Here is a 21,714-nt window from a genome sequence, read left to right as displayed (position 1 = left end):
TGAAAGGATCCCCCCCCCCCCCCCGTATTCACCTGTAGTGCCTCGCCTCATTCAGAATGGCTGACAATGAGGACAGAGTGGAGCTGAATTAGACATGAGAAGATAAACCATTCATACATCCGTTAGCAACGTCCCATTAAATCCAGTTGAAGTGGCCCATTCTGCCAGGCAGCACTTCGTTCTGCCTGCCTCCCACGTTGTCTCTCTCTCTCTCTCTCTCTCTCTCTCTCACCCTCTCTCTCTCTTGCTCTCTCTCTATATATATATCTGAGTTATACTAGCAAGGTGCTTCAACTTGTGAGTTTTACTTTAATCAACCCTGGCTTAAAATTACCCATCATCCATCTCTGGCATGAAACCTATGTCTTGTCACGGTGCTCTGAACATGGGCTGCAAACTATGTGAGTAATTAGTAATGTAAACCCCCCCCAAATTTTTTCATGTCTGGATTGAAATTTATTGCTGAGACAATTAGTCTAATTATACTTTATGCCTTCTTGGATAAGAAGGTGGTGGCATGCCACTGAAACAGGATCCAACTTGTGTGCTTCTCTGTGTCTCCACTTTTGACTCACATGTTATTGCAAAATCAGAAACACAGAGATTGTATAAAAATGTGCATTGATGTGTTTTGGCAACATGCTCCGGTAGACAACTAACATGTCTGATTTATGACACAGAAATCTCTACGGATCACAGTTCACACCTCATAGCTAAGGTAATACACACATGACAAGAACAGAGGAGAGGAGTGTTTAAGCTGGTATTCTTCTGTTGTTTCTGGAGAGAACCACTGAGGGGCAGCGAGGGACTCAGAGTCTCAGAGCTTCGAACGTTTTGAGAGAGAGCGCTGACTGACGAGAGAGAAACCCCAAAAAGTGGGTTAGCAGAGAGATGGTAGGAGAAAGAAATAATAAAAGCTGGGTGGTGAAAAAAACATGAATCAGCAGGACACAAATCAAGGGATTTGGGAACACTTTAGTAAAAAGCAGCGAATGAGAGAGGGGGAGGACAGTCATCAAGGTCTGGTGAGCTGTGAGTGACTGTAGCCAGGGCCTGTGGTGTTCTGAAATCCCAGGGCTGTGTCTGGTAAATTGGTGGGTGGGGTATGCGGTGGCTGTTGATAAGCAGATAGAAAACAGGGCTCAGCGCCTATAAATATACTATAAATACACATAGGGAAACCCTGGAGCCATGGGACTAGCATGGTGACGGCACAGAGGGAGGGAGGGGAGGGGAGGGAGTGGTATACTGCAAAAATATTAAGGGAAATACAGAGAGAGATGGAGATGGGAGAGTGATGGATAGAGGTAGAAATAAACTATAAGAGAGAGAAGGAAATACTGAATGGAGAAACAAAAACACTAAGAATACAAATCAGATGGAATGAGGAAGGTATCCAGGAGATTGAACTACAAAACATACAAGTAACAAACTTTATCAGATCTCACCACTAACACCATGAGTCAGTTCTTCTGTTACGCAAGGCCAGTGAACAAAGGGAAAAGGCGCATCTTACCCCTCCAACCTCAGAGGAACCAACCTCTTTTTTTATTTCACCACCATTATAACCGAATCGAGGAAGCCGAACGGATGGACATTACTGGAAAGTACAATCCAAAACTGACCTTGTTAAGCATTTATAAGGACTGTCTGGGAGGCTTTATGAGCAGGGAAAAACAAGTTTTGCAAGAGGAGGAGCAATAAACGCCAGATTCAGATTTTCCAGGGATGTGAGGGCTGCGAGAGTGAGTGGAAGAAAGTAACTCACAGGAGAGGAGGAAAGGGACAGCGCAAAGTGAGCTTGTTTCTCCCAGCTGAATCACTCATATCATATCAGGAGAAAATGAGAGGACAAAGGTGTTGTTGGAGAGAGCTGGAGCAGTACTCTCCTCTCGCTTTTTATTCTCCCGAGACCAGAGAGTGAGAGGTGTGGCCGGAGGAAAAAGAAGTGATGGTGAGAAAAACAGGAAATGGCCTAAGGAGGGTTACAAAAGAAGCAGAGAGGTGAATGAGGAAAAAGCAAGACAAAGAATGAGGATGAGCAGCATAGGAAGATAAAAGGTGCTGATTACATGAGCAGATTGTGACTGTGGGAGAAACAAGATCCTACCATACCAAAAATATTAAAAGATAGGTTCACACTTTTTTCAAAGTGTGAATCGTTTTTGGTTGCTGTAAACGTTCATCCTGTCCACGAAGAGATCCCTTACTAACACAATTCCAATGTAAGAGATGGAGGACGAAATCCATAATCCTCATTTTGTGTATAATAATTCAGTTCAACTGTAGCTAATATGATGCTTCAGCAGTCTGAGTTAGACAAAATTGAACTGAAAAATTGTGAACCTATCCTTTAAACAAGATGCAGGGGTATGTTTGAAAAACACAAATTCTAAAATTCACGTCTATGGAACAGGGAGTTCAGAGAAACAGATCAGTGGCATGGAGATTCACGTATCTCCTACATTAGCAAAGACACTGTGCAAGTAAAGAAAAAAAATGTAGCAGCCAGCTGGCCATCAAGAAACAAACTGCTGTTTAGTTCCTTGAGTGCTGTCACGCATTTTCCAACAAGAGAACCAAGCAGTAAAATCCTCACATAACATGCCAGTTTCTCTTCTTTCTTAAGAAAAACTGGCCTGAAATGCAGCTAGCAACAGTTACTAATGATGTACACACCATGACAGATGCATGTACATTTAATTTAGGAAATTAAAAAAACATGGTAAAAAAAGATCTGTAAATTTTCTTATTTAATATACAGTCTTTTCTTAAATCTCTTGCACTTAACTGCAGCTCTTCCATTATGCAGAATAAAGGAGTGAATATTGCCTGAGAGCTCAAACAAACTGCTTTTAATGTTTCCTTACACAGTATGACAGATGTGAAAGCCCCTCTTCAGACTGACTAATAAATTATGAGTTGTACTCTTATATTTAGGAGAGGAAGCATTTTGGATAGTGCAGGCTGCATGTTTAAGTGGTCTGCCTGCTTGAGTTGTTCATGTACAGTGAATTAGGGGAAGACATGTGGAATTAAAGGTGAAAGCCCTGCACTGTTCCAGACGCTGGGCTTTGATTTTACTGGATCATTACTTTGAATGATGAGACAGCCACGCCCCCTCTGAAGTTAGCTCGTGCTTGGACAAGAACTGAGACTCCAAAGCTCATATTTGAATAAGCGCTGGACAAACACCATAAATACCCCCACACACACACACACACACACACACACCCCACCCCCACCCCAACGCTGCACTGAGTTAACTGAACACACAGCACAGCATTACAGTTGGTAGGAAAAGCGCTCTCTCGCAGCACACTAATCCGTGCCATTTTGCCAAGCTGCTTTCTCATCGCGGGGCCTAACAATGCTGAAGTCACTTTTCCTCCCTCTCTCTCTTTTTTTGCAAACAACAACAAATCATAATCCTTTGGTGAGCCCGACCATATGGTCTTTTCTTTATCCTTTCTTTATCCACACCCCACTGACATTAATAATCTGTAGGACTGGGGAGATGGTATAGGGCCATAACGCTCCCAACATTCGAATAATCCTACTGTCACTTTTGTACTTCTTTTAGCTAAAATGTTTTAAAAATCATTGATATGCCAATATTTTAGTGTAAGTGATGAGGAAATTATTATACTCTAGGATTCTACATTATTCACTGAGTGACATTTAAAGCTACAATGGTCAGTTTTATTTTTTGTTTATAAAAATCTCTGAAAAACCCACTGTACGCTATCTGCAAAGCACCAAGCGGCAGACATCTAGCTAGTGAACACAGTGAAGCATTCAGCACCTAAAGACCTAGATATTTCCTTCAGGAGTTGGTGGAGACCAAAACAGAGCTAAACGGAGTGTGAATGTTGGACTTAAATTGATCAGGTAGCCAGAAACACGACTCCAAATGAATGCTAACTTTGCTCCGTATCTGCTGGATGTGTAAATAAGCAAGTGTTTGCTAACACGTTTGCTATATTAACTTAAAAAGATGATAACATGCATTGTGTTTACAGATTGTTTGTTGTGTGGCCAGAAACAAAACTCAAAATGAATACTAATGTTGCTCCTTGTCTGCTGGTTGTGTAAATAAGCTACTGCTTGCAAACATGTTAGCCCTATCTGCTGTATAAGGTGATAATATGTCAATGTTGTGTATGCCCCCCAATGGCTAAAAAAATCAATTAAAATTGCTTTAATAACAGTTTACACACAAAAAGTATCTTAACAATAATCTTTCTTTGAACCTGTTACAACTTCAGACAGACATTCATAATGAAAAAAGATGCATATTTTGTAATTGATGAGAAGATAATTCCATATTACTGCATTTTTGTAATTTCTGTCACATTACGTAATGGAAAAATATTGCAAAAATATTAAGGAAAATACAGAGAGAGATGGAGATGGGAGAGTGATGGATAGAGGTAGAAATAAACTATAAGAGAGAGAAGGAAATACTGAATGGAGAAACAAAAACACTAAGAATACAAATCAGATGGAATGAGGAAGGTATCCAGGAGATTGAACTACAAAACATACAAGTAACAAACTTTATCAGATCTCACCACTAACACCATGAGTCAGTTCTTCTGTTACGCAAGGCCAGTGAACAAAGGGAAAAGGCGCATCTTACCCCTCCAACCTGCTCTTTGAGTCAATGTATAATCTGTTATTCTATTTTTTTTGTTTCCGCAATGAGTACATTTGCATTTTGTGCCAATAAAACACCTATAAACTCTGATGAAACTGAATCACAGTTAAAATTAAAATGTGCCAATAAAAAATAGGCAACTGAGTATATTATTGTGCCACTAAAGCAGCACATCCCATGTGAAACAAATACCATGCTGTCATCACATTTACATTATGCTCCTTTCTAAGACAACCAGAGTTGTTTGAGTTGAGAGACCGACTGGTACAGTACAGTACATGAGACCTTTTCCATGCTGTTTCATGTGAGGCAGCAACTCATGTTGAGACTTGGGCGTAATGGATGGCTTTTTAATCTTCCCATCTGAGGTTGGTTGCATCACTTGTTTTGACTATCCAACTTCCTTCTTTTCCTCAGAAGAGGACGTCCGTGGTGAAGCTTGGGGGGGATATGCAGATATTGAATTGTAAGTGCAAACTACTTTAATCAAGCTCATGCAGTATGCAGCAATGTGGAACAGATGTTGTTTAATCCGCATCTATACCATAGCCAGAGCGCTGACAGCTGTGGTTCACACAACCTCTTTCCCACCATAACTTAAGTCGCCGCTCTGCTGTTTGCTAATTACGTATCACAACATGCCCTCATAATGCCACGCTCCTGAACGCCTCCCTCAGAGGGCCATTCTTCAGGAGGAAGAGAAAGCCTAATTAGACCAAGTCCAATCTGCTGAAAGGGAGAGATAGAGGGTGAGTTGAAGAAATTAGATAAATGCAGTAAAGGTGGTAAAAAAAAGGTAAAAAAAAAAGGTGACGCCCAAAGACCTTGCGGTGCTATAATTAAACCTGACAATCAGGAATGTTGGAGAGCGACGGGTGAACATGGTATTTTACCTCCTGCTTCATTACAGTCTAATGATCCCCCTAAGGTGTTTTCCCTGACACTAACTACAGCTTATAAAAAGGATAGGTTTCTGCCACCGGGACAGTGTGGGGAAGCTTTAATGGCCAGTGACAGTGAAGACAGAAAGCAAGGAGGAAGATCACAGGAGAAACCTTGAGCTCTGCAGACCAGACTGAAGATCCACCACTCTATAAAACGCTGGATACTTCTGTAAAACTAGAGCTGGCTCACCCCGTGGCAGGATAACAGATCCTGTGTGATTTATATGAACCACAGAGCACGGCTGTTTCTTCGGGCCATCGTAGCTCTCAGATACAAAAGAAATTAAAGTACAGAGCGTTTGGTTCACTTTTTTAAAGGTATCTTTGCCCCATTCAGAACATCTCTCTTTAACTGCTAAATCAAAGCACATTCTCCCTCTATAATTAATGAGACTTAACGGCACTTTCACCCAAAACACATTTGGAGCAGTTTCATCAAACTCTGGGAGTGTTTACAAGTTTATGTGGCCAGAACATTCAGGCTCAAATAACCGAACCAAGACAGGTGTAAATGCTTCTTCCAAGAGAAGCGCGGTGCTGTTTCTTAGAAGTGAAAATGTATCTAGGCCAACTGCAGGAAACAACCCAAAAACGTAAAAGGTTGAATGCTACACGAAGACGGATGTTGACATTTGATAGCCGGCAGCCGAGCAAAACAAACTACAGTCAGGACTGATGCTTACGCTCAGTTATTTCTTCACATGCTCTTAAGTGGTATAAACAGCACAGAAAGTAAATGAGTCCATGATTCTTGGCTAAAGTTAAAGGGACTCAAGTTAGATTTATTTAGATTCACCCCGCTGCCAAAATCTCTAACCTCTTAAGATGACAGGTTTCCAAAACTCTGTCCAGTAAACGAGCGAGTTGTGAGTCAGTGTGACGAGGCCTGGTTTGCGTGCAATCATGCAGCCTGAGACTAAATAAACCAAACACAAAAATGTAATAAAGTTAACACGGATTGGCCCCTCAAAAAGCACCTTATGGTGTAATCACACCATTAAAGGTGTCAAAAACAACAATCTAAGCTTTACCTATTTTTTTTATGAAGTTCATTTTTTAGCCTCATGAGTATTCAGTTTGTAATCTGAGTATCCACATAACTCAAGTATGCGATACCAAATACAGGACAGATGACTCTGTCCTTTTCTCTGTCTTTGTTCATTGACTCTGAGAAGACATAAAAGGCTCATTTCCAGTCACGGAACACCCTCGGCGCCTCTGCTTTCAGCATCTGCTCCTCAATAAGAATGGGAGCGCGGAGGGCCGAGCCCAGGCCAGATAAATCAATGTCTGCTGCGATTGTCACATCAGCTGTTGAGGTGTACTGCGTCCAGACAGAGAGTAAAACCTGCCTTTGAGTGACAGCTCCTTCAACGCAAAGAGACAAGATGACAGATGGTATCAAAGCCTGCATTCCCAAAGAAACACAGAGCTGGATCAGGTTTTATGCACAAGTAATTAAGCTTCTTTTTATTATTTCTAAGAAACAATGAATGAGTTTATCAGGGATGAACTGCGATTGTGACGGGCCAGGAACAACTTGCCTCTGAGATTGCAGAGAAATGGCAGCACAGCACGCATTTAAAATGCGTGTGTGTGTGCAGCTCTGGCAGTTGCTCAGGCACAAATGTGCACACACGCGCGTGCACACACAGATGGCAGAGGAATTTAGCCGAGGCTTTGATATGCAGATTGGATGCTGGCTTGTCATTTCTGCTGGCTGCAACACTGTATTATGGTTCCTTCAGCACAACATTAGAGCTGATAACATTTACCTGAAGGGGGCAGTTGACTGATAATATCGTCAAGACATTTCTGCTCCTGGAAGGCCTGAGTGAGGGCTGCATGGAATTTGCCATAACAGTATCACTGCAGAGCGAGGATAAGCACACACACACACGTACACACAGATCAGCACACAAAGACAAAGAAATACGACCACTTTCTGTCTCCTAGGCAACTACAGTGACAGTTTGGAACGCTGTATGTCCAAAGTCGTCAGAGGTGGCAATAAGACTGTGACACACACACACACACACACACACACAAAGATCTCAATTGCAGTGACAGCGGTGCAGAGTGAGGAAGTCGTGAAGACTGGATGCTGATGTTGAGTTTTTAGAAAGTGCAGAAAAAAAGTGTAAAATAGAAGACAGGGAGTGGATGTTAGCATCTACCAGACATGTCAAACTTAACGATTATGCTAATCAACCACACTGATTAAAACTGGCACTGCGTGTTAGAATACATTACCGGGGAAAACACCACTGGCTTAATAATATCTACATTCTACATAAATCACGATGGCTGATTACTGTAGATGGCAAAACGCCAACAGTACATTAACAGATTATTACAGTGGGATACTTGCTCATGTGCAGCTTTTTTCCACATCCCCACTAGGCCATAGATTTGTTGCATAAGCTTCATGTTTTTCTACAGTACGGTGGGCTATAGGTCTGCACTCCTTATTGTCCATCACCATGACAAATTCAGCCCCATATTAAGAGTGGGCCATTTTAAGCTTTATTGTTAATTACAGGGTATTTCACAGCTGCATCTGCTTGGTAAATAAGTCCTCAGCCACTTTTTTAAAATTCTTATTATTTTATGGGGCATTTTCCGCTTTTTATTTGACAGAGATAGTAAAGAGAGAGGGGACAGGGGAGGATATGCAGCAAAGGGCCCGGGTTCGAATCCAGCCCGGGCCACTGCGGTAAGGACTTAGCCTTGATACATTGTATGCGCGCTACCAGGAGAGCTACCGGGTTACCCCAGTCCTCAACCACTTTTACACCACAACATAAAATTCACTTAACACAGCAAGCTAGATGGAGTTATTTATGTCCTGTCAAAAATAAGTTACCCATGTACAGAAAAAGTGGTTCATTTTGTAGTATTTACAAGCCAGTGACATGGGCTAAAAAGCCACGTCGGCCATTCTTTGACCAATGTGCACTGGAACACATACAATTTATACATGAAACACCTCTCGATTTTTATAGAAAATGTGCACTACCCTGTTTTGGGCCTTCATCATCTGGTTGAATAAAAAGCAATGATTTGAACCAGGCCACCGAATAACATAGTTTGCATCAATGCCCTCTGGCACTACCATGTCCAATATTTCAGTTGTGCTTTGTTATGCCAAATTTGAAGAGAATAAAAATGAGCAGGTTTTTCAGCACATTTCAAACAATGTGATTCTGGCAAAATGGCAGCTTTGTCTAACTCTACCTTGTCTCACAAATGACATCTATTTTTCTAACATTTTTCTGACATGGAAGTCATTTTAGCATTCTCTAGCAACAATGCTCTGCTAGTGCACCCGTTCTGTATTAGCCTGGTATCCACTGTCAGTAAAACAAATTAGTATTATATTTCCAAGGCTCTGCAGCATCAGGGTGGATTCTTATCATTTTTGTTTCATCAGTTTTCCTCCATCCTACATGTGCTAAGAACAGACAGGCTAACACATCTAGGGGAAAACACTGTGCGGCTGTGCTCTACACGATCCTGGTGCACCAATGGCCTGCAGTGTGTCACTGTCTCTGCAGGGAACATGGTAAGGGGGTCAGATTGCTAAGCCTGAGGGCTCCATTTGATTGTTGGTATCACTCGACTGCACTCAAAAATATGTTCAGCTACTGCAAATTTCATCTACAGTACATGTGATGACTGGTGTGTGTGTGTGTGTGTGTGTGTGTGTGTGTGTGTGCTGTACTTCATGTGCTTGTGTGTGAGTATTTCTTTTAAACTGAGCACTTGAACACACATTTTTTTCTGTTCCTCCAACAATTTTGCCATAAACGCTTACATTTCTGCCTCAGCACAAACTGCATAGCACACAATAATACCCCGGTGAAACAATTATAACATAGGGGTAACAGTCAAAACATTAAGCAGAGAGCAGAGCAGAGCCTTAAGTGCTGCTAAATCACACATCTCACAGTGGCTGTAATTTTTAGATTAATTATTTAACTGTTTTCTCTACCAACAGAACCGATGGTACAGCAGAAATGAATAGAACGGAGATGTTTCCTGAGGTCAGCCAGTGCGTTTACAAGTGATTATAACATTGCACTATTGTTCATGATCCCCGAGTGCTCCGTTTAAGATGTGGGGCATGTGCACACCAAATTGTATTCACAGTCCAGGTAGACTCATATTCTGATTATGAGAAACTTGAATGTGATGAGCTGGGAGATGTCTATGATCGCAGAGATACAAAGATACAGGGAATTGTGATTGTAATTTGAGTGTGTATAAAAACTGCATATATCAGACATAACCTTTACTTGAATTAAAAGCATGTAATGCATGCTAATACATTCACAGTGGATTTTATTTATGTGCTACCTATTGTATGCCACAAGCTTCTACAGTATAGGGTTTAATAACTATATGCAATGGATATATCCAATTAATCATAGTGTTTAAATGCTTTACGTCATGATTCAATGCAGCTGCCGAAGTGTGTGTTGCACCATTTCCAGATATGTGGGCCAGCAATTTGAGGGTTAACATGGTACTTTCTGCCCCCCAGCTCTAGCGTTGCCACTGTGCTGCTGTGAATTTTCTCTATTTCCAAACAGAGCTGCACTCATCATCTGTGTTCTGAATGACTTGTCCTGAGGCGGTTCATCCCTTTATTTCCTGACTCAAAGTCAGAGCACAGGCACAGAAGACCTTGTGAATACAACAGCACACAGTAAACAAGCGCGCATGCACAAACGCTGACAAACAAACAACCAAACCAACAAAATATATATAAAAAATGAGGGGCAGAAACGGAGGTTTGTCCACAGAGGAGTCAGTTTGTTGAGACATTCTTTTGTTGGGCGACATACAGGAACAATCGCTGAATTGTCCTGTCTTTTATCAGTCTCTCAGTGTTCAGTCTTTGCCTTGTTCGAGGACAAATCTGGGCAGCTTTAAGCAAGGATAATAAGGTTTTTGTTGAGACATGCCCTCCCCATCTTCAGACAAAGCTCCCTCAATCTTAGTCTTTCACCTCCCACGGCTGATGCAGCTTGATGAGTTGACAACATCAACTCTTATACGCAGCCAATTTCCCACTAATATTTCACATTAAACACAGACATTTCCTCCAGGCTGTTATTTGTGCTGCTGTCAATATGTTATTGACACAAACGAGGTGACATTATGAGGCTCCCGTCTCTTGTCTCCCCAACGTGTCAATCAAAAATTATTCATGGCCTCGAATCAGCACAGATATAGATCGCTCAGTGGGGAGGAGCAGCGGAAAGAGCAGATATCTCTTCTAGGAATACACAGATTGATTTGCGTGTGACTGAGGCAACAGTCAGGCTGATTGACAAGCGATACAATTAAGGGGAAGCGAGAAGGAACGGAAGACCATCATTATATCAATCATCAGTCCTTCCCCCGCCTTCCTTCGTTGATCATCTGCACTCATCATCTAATGGGCTTTGTGCGCTCTGAGACTAATTTCACTGTAAATATTACAATCATGTGTCCCTGGTTCACACCAGCACAAAGTCATGATGACAGAAAGACGTAAAAGAACGAGGTAAAGACGGAAAAAGAAAATCAAAAAAATAAGAGACTGTTTTTGTTTTCACTGTCAGTGTTCTCCTCCCAGACGCTCAGGTTCAAAGTACTGTAAAGCACGATGCTACAGCTGGGACTCAAACACACTGTATGGCACATGTCTATTTCAGGTCACAGATGTACTTATAACAAAGGTCCCTGGTGGTCTTTAAGGTATTACGTGCATACCTTTTTATTGCACTAAAAGGTACATGGACATTTCTGACAGCAAAAGGCACATTAGTATTATTTGAACTTGAAGGTAAGCTTTTGAAGGTACAAAATGTTTTGTTGCTGGAGCAGTCCTCCCAAAGAGACTTTTCAAAAAGTACATTACAAAAGAAAAAGAAAATAGCAGATTGGTTGACTTACTCATGCTTGAATTTATCCAAAAGTGATACCCCTCCTGCTGATATTACAGTAGTGCAGGACACTCAACAGGTTAAATAAAAGGTGTGATTCCCAGTTCTCTATCAGAATTTTTGGTGTTAATAATACAGAAATTAGGGCCACATTTCAATTTGTTTTTGTTGTTGTTAACACTGAGCTGAGCCTATAAGGTACAGCTTAGCTGCACTATAAAACTAAACTATTAGGACAACTGGGACTGTTTTGTTCTTGTTCTACCATTTGAGGTCGAAATTTCCGGTAAAGTCCCTGTACCTTGTCTTCTAAAGACCTATATACTGCATATTTTGAGGGCTGTGTGAAAAATCTACATGCTTTTACCCACATGTGTTTAGTAGATGCTCCCAACTTGACAGCATAAAGTGTTTGTTTACGTGAACAAAAACAGAAATCATGGAAATACAGCGTTATTTCAGTCCTGGCCAGAGTCATGCAGAGGATGACGGAGATGATAATTGAGCTTAGTCATCTTTATTCAGGTCACAGTGCAGTTGTTGTGACAGAGAGTACAACTATGAAGTTTTCATCTGTCCACTTAAGCAACACAGGGCTGGGCATTAGCTGGGAGTTTTAGCCCCAACCCATAAAGCCTCTCTGATTTCACAAGACCTGTAGTCTTGACAAATGTTGCAAAACAAGTCTTGAGTTAGATTAGACTAGTTAAGAGTAGGTTTATTCCATGTCTGGAAAACTGGACCACAGACAGCAGTTCAAAGGGCTGATTCATCTATATTACATCATAGTGGACAGGTACTGTAGGCCATTTTGTGGTGTTTTCTATCACATAAGATGTGGACTCATGCTAAGGTGTGTTTTACTTGACCGACACATAAAGAGGAACCCTGCCACCACAAAATAGAGGCACTGACCATAGTATCTGATCATTCTCTCTCTCTCTCTCTCTCTCTCTCTCTCTCTCTCTGAGGAAAAAGTAAAATAAGAAGAGAGAATAGCTAAAGGATCGATACGGCAAGCCTGTTAATGGATTTCTTCATCTGTGCTGTTCGTTAAAGAACGTGCGAGAGAGAAAAACAAACAGCAGACAGAGTTGCAGAATGACGGAGAATACTAAGACTGAGAAAGAGACAGAGGGGCCGATAAACAGAGAGAGCAGCGAGAGTGCAGGTTTCCACGGATATGGATGGTTGGAGGGTTGATCGTTACCCAGACACTGCATGCATGCCTGCCTGCCTGCTTGCCTTCGCTGCCTGATTGCCTGCACACATTTGCATTAGAGTTGAGAGGAGCCGAGCAGAAGAGCACAGCCGGAGAAGTCTTTGATCTCTCAGCCTCTGTCTCTTTGATGCACCATGTGGAAACACACCAGCAGATTCGGGAACGAGGAGATGATGTTGGGTGTTAAGCGGGTGGATGTGTGTGTGTGTGTGTGCGTGTGTGTGTTTGTGGACGTTGGCGAGTGTGCATGTGTGATCTCTGCGAGGGAAATGATGTATGTAGCAGGAATGACTGTGCAAATCTGTCAAGACCTTGATTGCAGTCCAAATGAGCACACACACACATGCCAGCATGGGTTGCCCTATTTTGTTCAAGTCAAGTGCATTCAAGCAGGAGGGAATGAAAAAGCCCCCCCCCCACACACTCTTGCCATTTTTTAGGATTATCAAACATCACTGCGGCTCTGACAACCACAACTGTCAAGCAACAGATTTACATCCAACCCCATCACCCTGTGCTTTTCTCAGAAAATGTCATTTCACATTTCCGTCTGGGTTAAAATTCGAGGCAGCGCACCAAGATAATCTGTGGATTTTGACTCTGTGCGTGTATTGACAACACTCTTTGCCCACGTCTCCTCATATGTCTCTCTTCCTTACCACCCTCTCCTCTCCCATCCCTTCCCTCCTCTCACCTTGTTCTCATCTCTCCTCTTCCCGGCCTGTCAGGATGATTTCAGGCTTGTTGCGTCTGGCCTGACTTAGTGTGGTACGATTGAAGGAGTAATTACAACAGTCTCTGAATAGCTTTTCCTCCCACGGAAAACCTCGCTACCTATCATCCGCAGGCTTAACCCCGCTCTCCATACTGACATGCAAGGGCCAGACAACAGCCTGTGTAGAAAACCATTAACCCACAATTAAATTACAATCACCATAACAAAGGAGGGGTGACATTTAAATCCACCAATCGAGGAGGGATTAGGAGCAAAGAGCACTTCTCTTGGGATGCGTTATCGTCTAAATATGACAGTGTGGATAAAGGAAATGTGAATTAATCAAATATTACACAGTATCTACCAGTGGGGCAGTTTTGGGTGGATTTATCTCATCTAAAAGTTAAGCCAAGGTGTATTACAGGGTGTGCAGAGGTAAGCGGAGGTTCAAAAGTAAAGTGTTGCTTTCGCTCCTCTTAACCTTTTTATGTGAGACATTAATGATATGCTGTAGTTCACTGGTTGGATCATATCACAACTGGAATAGGATTCAGAAGGAGATGAGGCAAGGAACAGAGGCTTTGCGGTTGGATCACAAAGCTCCCAGCAATTATGTCTGGCACCATTACAGAGAACCAGCTAAGGAAAAATAATGACATGTAGCCCCCGGCTTAGCAAGAGTGATAACTGAGTGGCTGCTGCCTTTAGCCACGGCTGGGCACTAGCAAAAATACACACCTTAAATTATACCTTCAGCTGTTAAATTGTCCATCACATTGGACAGCATGATAACACAAACTGGTGCATTTGATATTTTATAGCTGCATTTTCAACTATTTCAAGAACAAACATGTGAGAAATTCAACTCTATAATGCTGCTGTTTCAGGCCACAACACTTGTGACAAATTTAACAAGACGACCCTCCAGAACCCTCAGATCATCAGACACTAGTCTCCTAACTGTACCCATGATCAGTAGCAAATCTGGTGAAGGTGCATTGTGGCCCCACTCTCTGGAACAAACTGCCTGATGACATAAGATGTACCACAACTGTGTCATCTTTTAAAAGCAAACTTCAGACCTACCTGGGCACCATAGATATATGTACCAAATTTCATGGCAATCCATCTAATATTTGTGGAGATATTTCAGTCTGGACTGAAGTGGTGAACTGACCGACCGACCCGAAAGACCAACATGGCCATATAGAGCCACATCTTCAGCATATGGCTAAAAAGTTGAAAAAATTGAAATTGTACCCAAATCATGTGCTGACGACAAGACAGTAACATTTAGCAGACTAGATGGATTGACATTATCAAACCGCAGAAATTTTATCAGATCAATCAGTCATAAAATGAAACAGCCAGAGTTGCCTGAGGGCTGAGGACCTCCAACATGGCCACTAAAGGATGTGTCGTGTCACCTGACAGCACTATGAGGTGAAATGCCTACTCAACATTTGGCTCTGACACAGCAGAATGATGTCGGCCTTCAGTCGAATATCAAGGTTGTGCTGAAATGAAAGCAATTTGATATAGCCAGAGAGGAGAATAAGGAAATGAGATTGATGTTGTGAGGAGAATGAGTAGGTGGTGGGATGCGAAAAGGAATTTAGTGGAGGTGGCAATCAAGCTTTAACACGATACGAAAGAGAATGCTTTATCTCAAAGAGAGGGCAGTTTGACCAGAGGCACAATAGGGCTAGCTGGAACAATTTTTTAAACACATAAAATGCATTTTTACTGAAAAGCAAAATAACTTACTTCATGGGTTTAAAGAGAGCCTGGCCGTAGTTCTGGAAGGTCATGATGAGCTTGAGCTGAGTGCCTCCAGACTTCATTGCTGTTGAAGCAAAACAGACTGCCATTAACACAATTTTTTAACTGAAGGCACCTATGCATATTTTACTGTTACACCAAAGAAATGAGATGTAGTAATGGGCTTACAGTCTTTTGTGCTTTGACACAACTTTACCCACCAGAGTTTAGTTTTAGTTACTCAACAAATTGGCCAAGCTAGATATTAGCTAGTGGTGTTAGCTAGTTAGCCTAGCTGACCTTCAAACTAGCCAAACAATAGCTTTTAGGTAAGCTAATTGAGTAGGCTGCTAACTGTCCAACATCATAATGAATTAGTGAATAAAATAACTGCCTTCATTTTTTACTAGTGTTCAACTTTTGCCCATTCAGGTTTGCAACTTAGCCAGTTAGCATTTGACTGTACTGTAGCTCTTAGCTTTTTTTTCACCTACAGAGCAGCTCTGCTCTGAGAAAAAAATCTGACTAAATTAAGGTCTGCAATAAATTAACAAGATGATACAGCCATTAGGCAGCAACTAATGATTATAACATATCAGAAAATTGTGAAAAGTGACAACACAAATTCCCAACGCCCAATGTGATTTTTAAAAATTGTTTGTTTTGTCCAACCAGCAGTCCAAAACCTAACATTTTAAATTTACAATATAAAACAGAGAAAACCTGCAAATCCTTACATTTGACAAGTTAAAACAAGTAAATGTTTGACGATTCCGCCTAATAATTTACTTAAATTTAATGATTAATTGTTAGTGTGGCTCTGTTGCCCTCTTACGCTATAGAGTCCAAGCAGTTGATGGATGCTTCAATAAAACTCTAATCCATGTTCTTCAAATATCAGTTAATTACAAATATTTCTCTATTGCATTAAAGACTCAAAAATGAATCAATAATCAAAATTGTTGTCAATTACTTTTCTGTTGATCAACTAATTAATTAAACGGCTGATCATTTCACTCACACAAACACATTAGTTATCGATTGTTCAGTATCAGGGATAAGAGACCAACCATAAGTCCATATACACATGATAAAATGGGACTATATTGTGTTTACATGAACTGTAATGTAATACTGACTAACACTGATTTGATTTTACATTTTAGAATGTAATTGTACACCTGAAGCCTGAAACATCAATTATTTCCTCTGCCATGCTGTTGAAGTGCACTGTTGTGTATGTAAGCTTGCATATGTGCGTAGATGCGTGTTTGTGAGTCTTTGTGTGCGTGTGTGTGTGTGTGCCTGCGCTTTAAGTGCTGATGTCACAGTGTTTGTTTGATGGGAAGGGAGAGTGAGGGGGTGAAGGACAGCCAGTGCTCGCCCGACGCTCTCTGTTCCTCTGCTGTTTACTCTCTCTGTGTATTCTCTGGAGGGTCCATCTCTCTCTCTCTCTCTCTTTGTGTTTCTATTCATCCTTCTATCCTTCATGTTTTCTCCCTTTTTGTAAATGATAATGCAGTCTAAAGGCACTCGTGGGACTGGGCTCAGTACTGGGGCGAGGACTATACAGGGCTAAAATACAATGAAAATATAAAAAAAAGAAGGAGAGCAGCCACTGTTCCTGTTCTTTCTTCAACTGATCAATTGAAAATGGTGTTTTGGTGGCCTTTTGCAAAAGAACAACCTTCTCAATCAATGCTCTCATTTATTTTTACATATGGGAATCATGAGGACAAGCAAAATGATCAAAAAAAAGATCAATGTCAGCGTGACTTCACCTGCTGAAGTCATTTTAAAAAATGGCAAATCTTACTGTAATTACTAGGAACTGTGCATGTAGAGCAACTGTATACAGGGACCATAAATATAATAATTTCAACCTCCACTGAGATCCCACAGGAGGTCAAGACCTCCTGCTGCTGCAAAATGTTTACCTCTGTCTCTTTTGGGGCTGTGCACTGCAGAGTCAAAGTTTCAGGCTTTCACTATCATCTGTAATAACATTTATCATATCATAGCTTTTGCACATTATGTCTTCATTGATGAACGCTGCTAAAAAGAGGTTAGTGTATAATACATGCAAGCACTCCTATCCCTGAGTTTAGATAATAACCGGCTGCTATTGGCTTCTATTGGTATTCTGCCCCAGGCCTGTGTTAAGGCTCTGTAATTACTGAGCCACCATGTATTTAGCTGGCTAGAGACGCTGAGAACTGCTTCCTCTATCCACCCAGCCTGAGAGACAGAAAGCAAGAGGGAGAAAATCTGAGAAAATTAGAGAACATCTGGAACAGAAAGACAGAAAAGAAAGAAAGAAATTCTTCCTTTAGTGGCCAGGCAGGGATGCTAGTTTTATAAAAAGCTAATCCTACTCCCAGATAAGTGTTTAATCTTTGCTATAGGCCAGTTACAGTTTTCTCATTGGCAGATGGACCTGAAATCTGCAATCACTTTTTACAGCGAGCGCAAGATGGGCGACCTTGAGTCGACAAGCACTCTTGGAATGTGGGAGCCGGACTGAGCCAAAAAGAAAGACAATCCCCCCAAAAAGAAAAAAAAAGGAGAAATAGATTCCATATAACAGCCCCAGCATGGATTATCGCCTCTGACAGGTATCTACTTGCACTTTCAGCGAAGGCTTTGCGGCTTTCTGTAGAAAGCTAGACTTACAGTGCACTTGTCGATCAAATAAAAAGCCACAGCGTTTGATTTGAATCAAACTGTGATGTGTATCTGTATGATTTGCATCCAGACCAGGTGTTCTCTCAGGCTTAATGTATTCTACTGTGACGCTTTGTGGGGGATACATGAGAGAAGATTGTGCTGATGTATTATTCCCTCAGCCTCGTAAGGCAGGAGTGTGCAGGCTGATCAGATCCAGCGCTTGTCGTACGATAGCCTGCAGCTGACTTCCATCTCCGTGCATGCTTTCGTGTGTGTTTGAGTGTGTGTTCACGTCGTCAGAGCCTGTGGCAGCAAGGAGCACATCCATCGCTTAGCAGCACTTCCTCTCACTCTTAACCGGCAGACCCAGTTACATTAGAGGTACGCATTCCCCTTTGGCTTACTGTTAAGACTGACACTCAGTGTTGCCAAATTGGGCTGTTTTACACCCAATTTGACTACTTCTTATTTGACTGGATCTTTTTTTTTTTTTTTTACTTTTTTTAAACTTATAGGTGCAGTCAAGTCGGCAGCCTCTCCTCTCCAGGTATTATGACTGAGATTGACAGGGCACTTAGTTGAAGAAGCTCAACGCGCAGTGACTGAAAACTAATGACCAACAAAACCAAATTTCATTTCAGTTACAACTAGGCTGAAACTTTTCCTATTCAAATTGTTATTCAGTTACAAAGTAATAGCTCTGTGATATAAGCCTTGTTAAAGCTTATGCCTGTTCATAGAAGTGATGACTTTTTACATTTAATATAACGTTATCCACTTGGAGGAGATGATTTTTAATTGCTGTAACCATGGTGTTGGGTTCACCTAATTAAACTAACAAAACAGAATCAGAAATACTTTATTGATCCCTGAGGGGAAGACAGGTAAGGCATGTATTTGGGACCAAGATCTGTCTGTGTGTGTGTGTGTGTGTGTGTGTGTGTGTGTGTGTGTGTGTGTGTGTGTGTTATTTTATGAAAAAAAATTGTATGAAAACATTTGGCACCACTGCTGACACTGCTTCTCATATAGGAGAAGCTTTAAACTGAACTTTGACCTCTGGCACACAGAGACATCTAGCGATTGGACAGCCAGAATGGGCACAGGTTTAATCCATGAGCACAACCAGAATCTGTGTCCATCGGTAGACAAGTGGCCTGTCAAAGTGTCCTTGATCAAGGCTCCCTAGTAGCTTGTTTGTTATAGGTCAGCAATGATGTGGCATTGATACTAGAAAGGTGGTTAAACTATTTAACCTCCAGCTAGTCATATGGCAAGCAGGCACCAATATCAGCACACATTTGATCATCGTTTAACCTCCAAAAATGTATGTCATGATGACTTGCGACAGCCTAAAAGAAGTGCAAACTGTTTTCTGCACCATCAGCATGGTGTCTTCAGAGTAAAGTGTAATTTTGACCCTCCATCTGTGCACCCAAGCCCCCCTGCTGGCTGCTTTTTGCCATCCCTCTGGTTCTGTATGACTCACCGACGCTGGTGATCCTCTGGGTGACCAGGTCTTTCAGGAGAGCATCGATGACCGGGTTGTGTCTGGAGTACAGCTCATATCGATTAATCCCAATGTGGAAGCGGAGCCAGTTGGGGTAGGAGTCGGCCGTCAGCTCCCCCGTTGGGCTGAACTCGTCAACGTTGCCTTCAGTATTCCTGGGTGAGGGGGAGCAGACAGAGGATTGTGAGGTTTCTATGCACAGAGTGACAGGTGTTGTGCAACAGCCTATGAGCACACATGCAGAATTGCAATAATGTGATTGCACACTAAACTATAAGCCCTTCCATGGGATGTTTATACAAATTATAACAATGTTTATTTGTAGCTTTTGATGCATTAGAGTTGAGTGATATGCTTCAGGTTTGCCTACACAACTGACTTTATGAGCAAAACACTTTACCATGCCTGATCTTCTGCTGCTTTGGGGTCAAATCTGATGTCCGTGTTGACGTTGAACAGCGTGTCCTCGTCTGTCAGAGGCGGCACGGATCTTTTATATAAGGGATGGTCATAGAGAGCCGACAACCTTGAACTCTTAACCGGCATGTTCTTGGTCACCGTGGCGTCTTGGATGAACTGTCTCTTCCTTTCACCGCGTTGCCCGTGATACTCAAGCCTCCTGAGAGCCTGTGTTTTGTCGCCTGTAACCGGGATCCTTTCCAGGGAGTGGGAGGAAACATTTGAGCTGGGCTCGTTGCTGAAGTCCTGGAGGATCCGCAGGGTGTGCTTGTTAGGCCAGCCCTGCTTCCCCCAGCTCTGAGGCTCCTCGCTCGGCGTGTGGGAGCAGGAGCAGCCGCTGTTGCTGTGCCTCTCCAGTTTTGGTAACAAGTCTATCATTATGTGCATCGAGCATGCAATGAGGAACACCATGAGGATCAAAAACCGGAATTTGCGCAGGAGGATCATCTTCATGGTCTCCCTTTTGAGCAGATGTGAGTATTTACTGCAAATGATCAGCACGCAGATGAACAAGCTGACTACATCGCTGATGATGTTTATTAGACTGGACGCCAATCTAATGAAATACACATTAAACACGTATGACCCATCTTCACTTGCCGTCTTGAGTAAAGGATTCAGTGTTCAGCCTTTGTATTTTCAACATCAGAGTCCTGCTTTATCCGCGCGGGGGTCCAGACGAGATTTCAGAAGCGCAAAATCATCCGCAAGCGTCCAGGTAAAACAGGTCGAGTCGGTTCACACCAGCGGTCGATTTGCGCAAGCCACATCCTCTTCACACTGCCGCTCTCCCCTCTCCTGTCTACCACCAAATACTTCAGAGGAAATACAGAGAAGCAGACAAGTGAGTAGGATCCAAAAGCAGCTGTGACACGCGGGGGAAAAGATCCGTTAAACGTGCGTGTCCAAGAGGTTCGAGGGCGCGCATCGGTCTCACCATCCAGCCTCGATGCTGTGCGGGGAAGAGCAGCCGTGGATCCGCTGGGACTTCGGCCCGGAAAAAAATGCGAGAAGTGCAGCTCTTCACATTTAAATATTTTGAGGGAAAGTCCCCGGAAAGTAGTCGACGTGCGTGCTCTCATCCACTTCAGCGATCCAGGGTGCGTAATTCTGTCACAACGAGTCCAGACTAATCACCCGAGGCGAGCCAACGCAATAAATTGCACAGGTAACAGGAGACAGAAATCCTCCCGCAGGGGCCACGCAACCTCTAGGAGTACAGCGGGATAAGAGAATGCACCTCTTGTAGCATGTGTGAATCTGGGTGGGTGTGTTAAATATGATGATGAAGCCAAGACTAGATCCAGCCTTTGCGCAGCGTCACTGTGCGCAGATTGGCTGAGGGGAGAGAGAGAGAGAGAGAGAGACTGAGACCATGTGAAGCATAAAACTTGCTCGTCTGTATTTAACTTGGGATAAATCCTCCCTGCACATCCCGGCTGCGCAAGAAGAGGGCGTCTTTCCACTGGCCAATGTTCAGCCGGGCTTACCCGCAGCAGCAAAGCTTTTTCCCCCTGAAATTCATCTGCTGGAATCCCTCTGAAATGTCTCCTCCGAGACGGCAGTCAATCCATCGATGATACATTAGACAGGCCTATTAGACCGCTCATCAGTCTGAGGATCTACTTCCATCCTGCACTGCTGCCACTCAGCCGCAATCACATCTTCAATGATGTTGAAAGGCGGTATGAAATGAAAACCACAAAGCACCTTTCAGCGCTGCGCTTTCTAAAAGAAAAAAAATGCAGTAGAGAAATAAACGGACTCCACGCTTTTCTGCTGCTGTCGCCTTTAACCTATATACCACATGAAGCATATATGCCTAAACCAAATCCAG

At 42.5% G+C, this 21,714-nt stretch overlaps 1 protein-coding gene across 1 annotated transcript in view; it reads right to left on the bottom strand.

Moving 5' to 3' along the window:
- fam20cb (FAM20C golgi associated secretory pathway kinase b) overlaps positions 1-21,244 on the bottom strand; it is a 51,644-nt gene extending 30,400 nt beyond the window's left edge. Inside the window, exons 1-3 of the mRNA XM_044178757.1 lie at positions 19,819-21,244; positions 19,398-19,573; positions 15,248-15,326 (exon numbers count right to left, since the gene is read on the bottom strand). Of these exons, the coding sequence (XP_044034692.1) occupies positions 15,248-15,326; positions 19,398-19,573; positions 19,819-20,330 (767 nt within the window). The 5' untranslated portion in view covers positions 20,331-21,244. The remainder of the gene's footprint in view (positions 1-15,247; positions 15,327-19,397; positions 19,574-19,818) is intronic.
- Positions 21,245-21,714: the final 470 nt, after the last annotated feature.

This window comes from Siniperca chuatsi, linkage group LG20 (genome assembly GCF_020085105.1).
Source record: "Siniperca chuatsi isolate FFG_IHB_CAS linkage group LG20, ASM2008510v1, whole genome shotgun sequence".
In the NCBI taxonomy this organism is placed as follows: domain Eukaryota; kingdom Metazoa; phylum Chordata; class Actinopteri; order Centrarchiformes; family Sinipercidae; genus Siniperca; species Siniperca chuatsi.
Note: the sequence above shows the minus strand (reverse complement) of the source record. Positions and strands in the feature narration are given on the sequence as shown.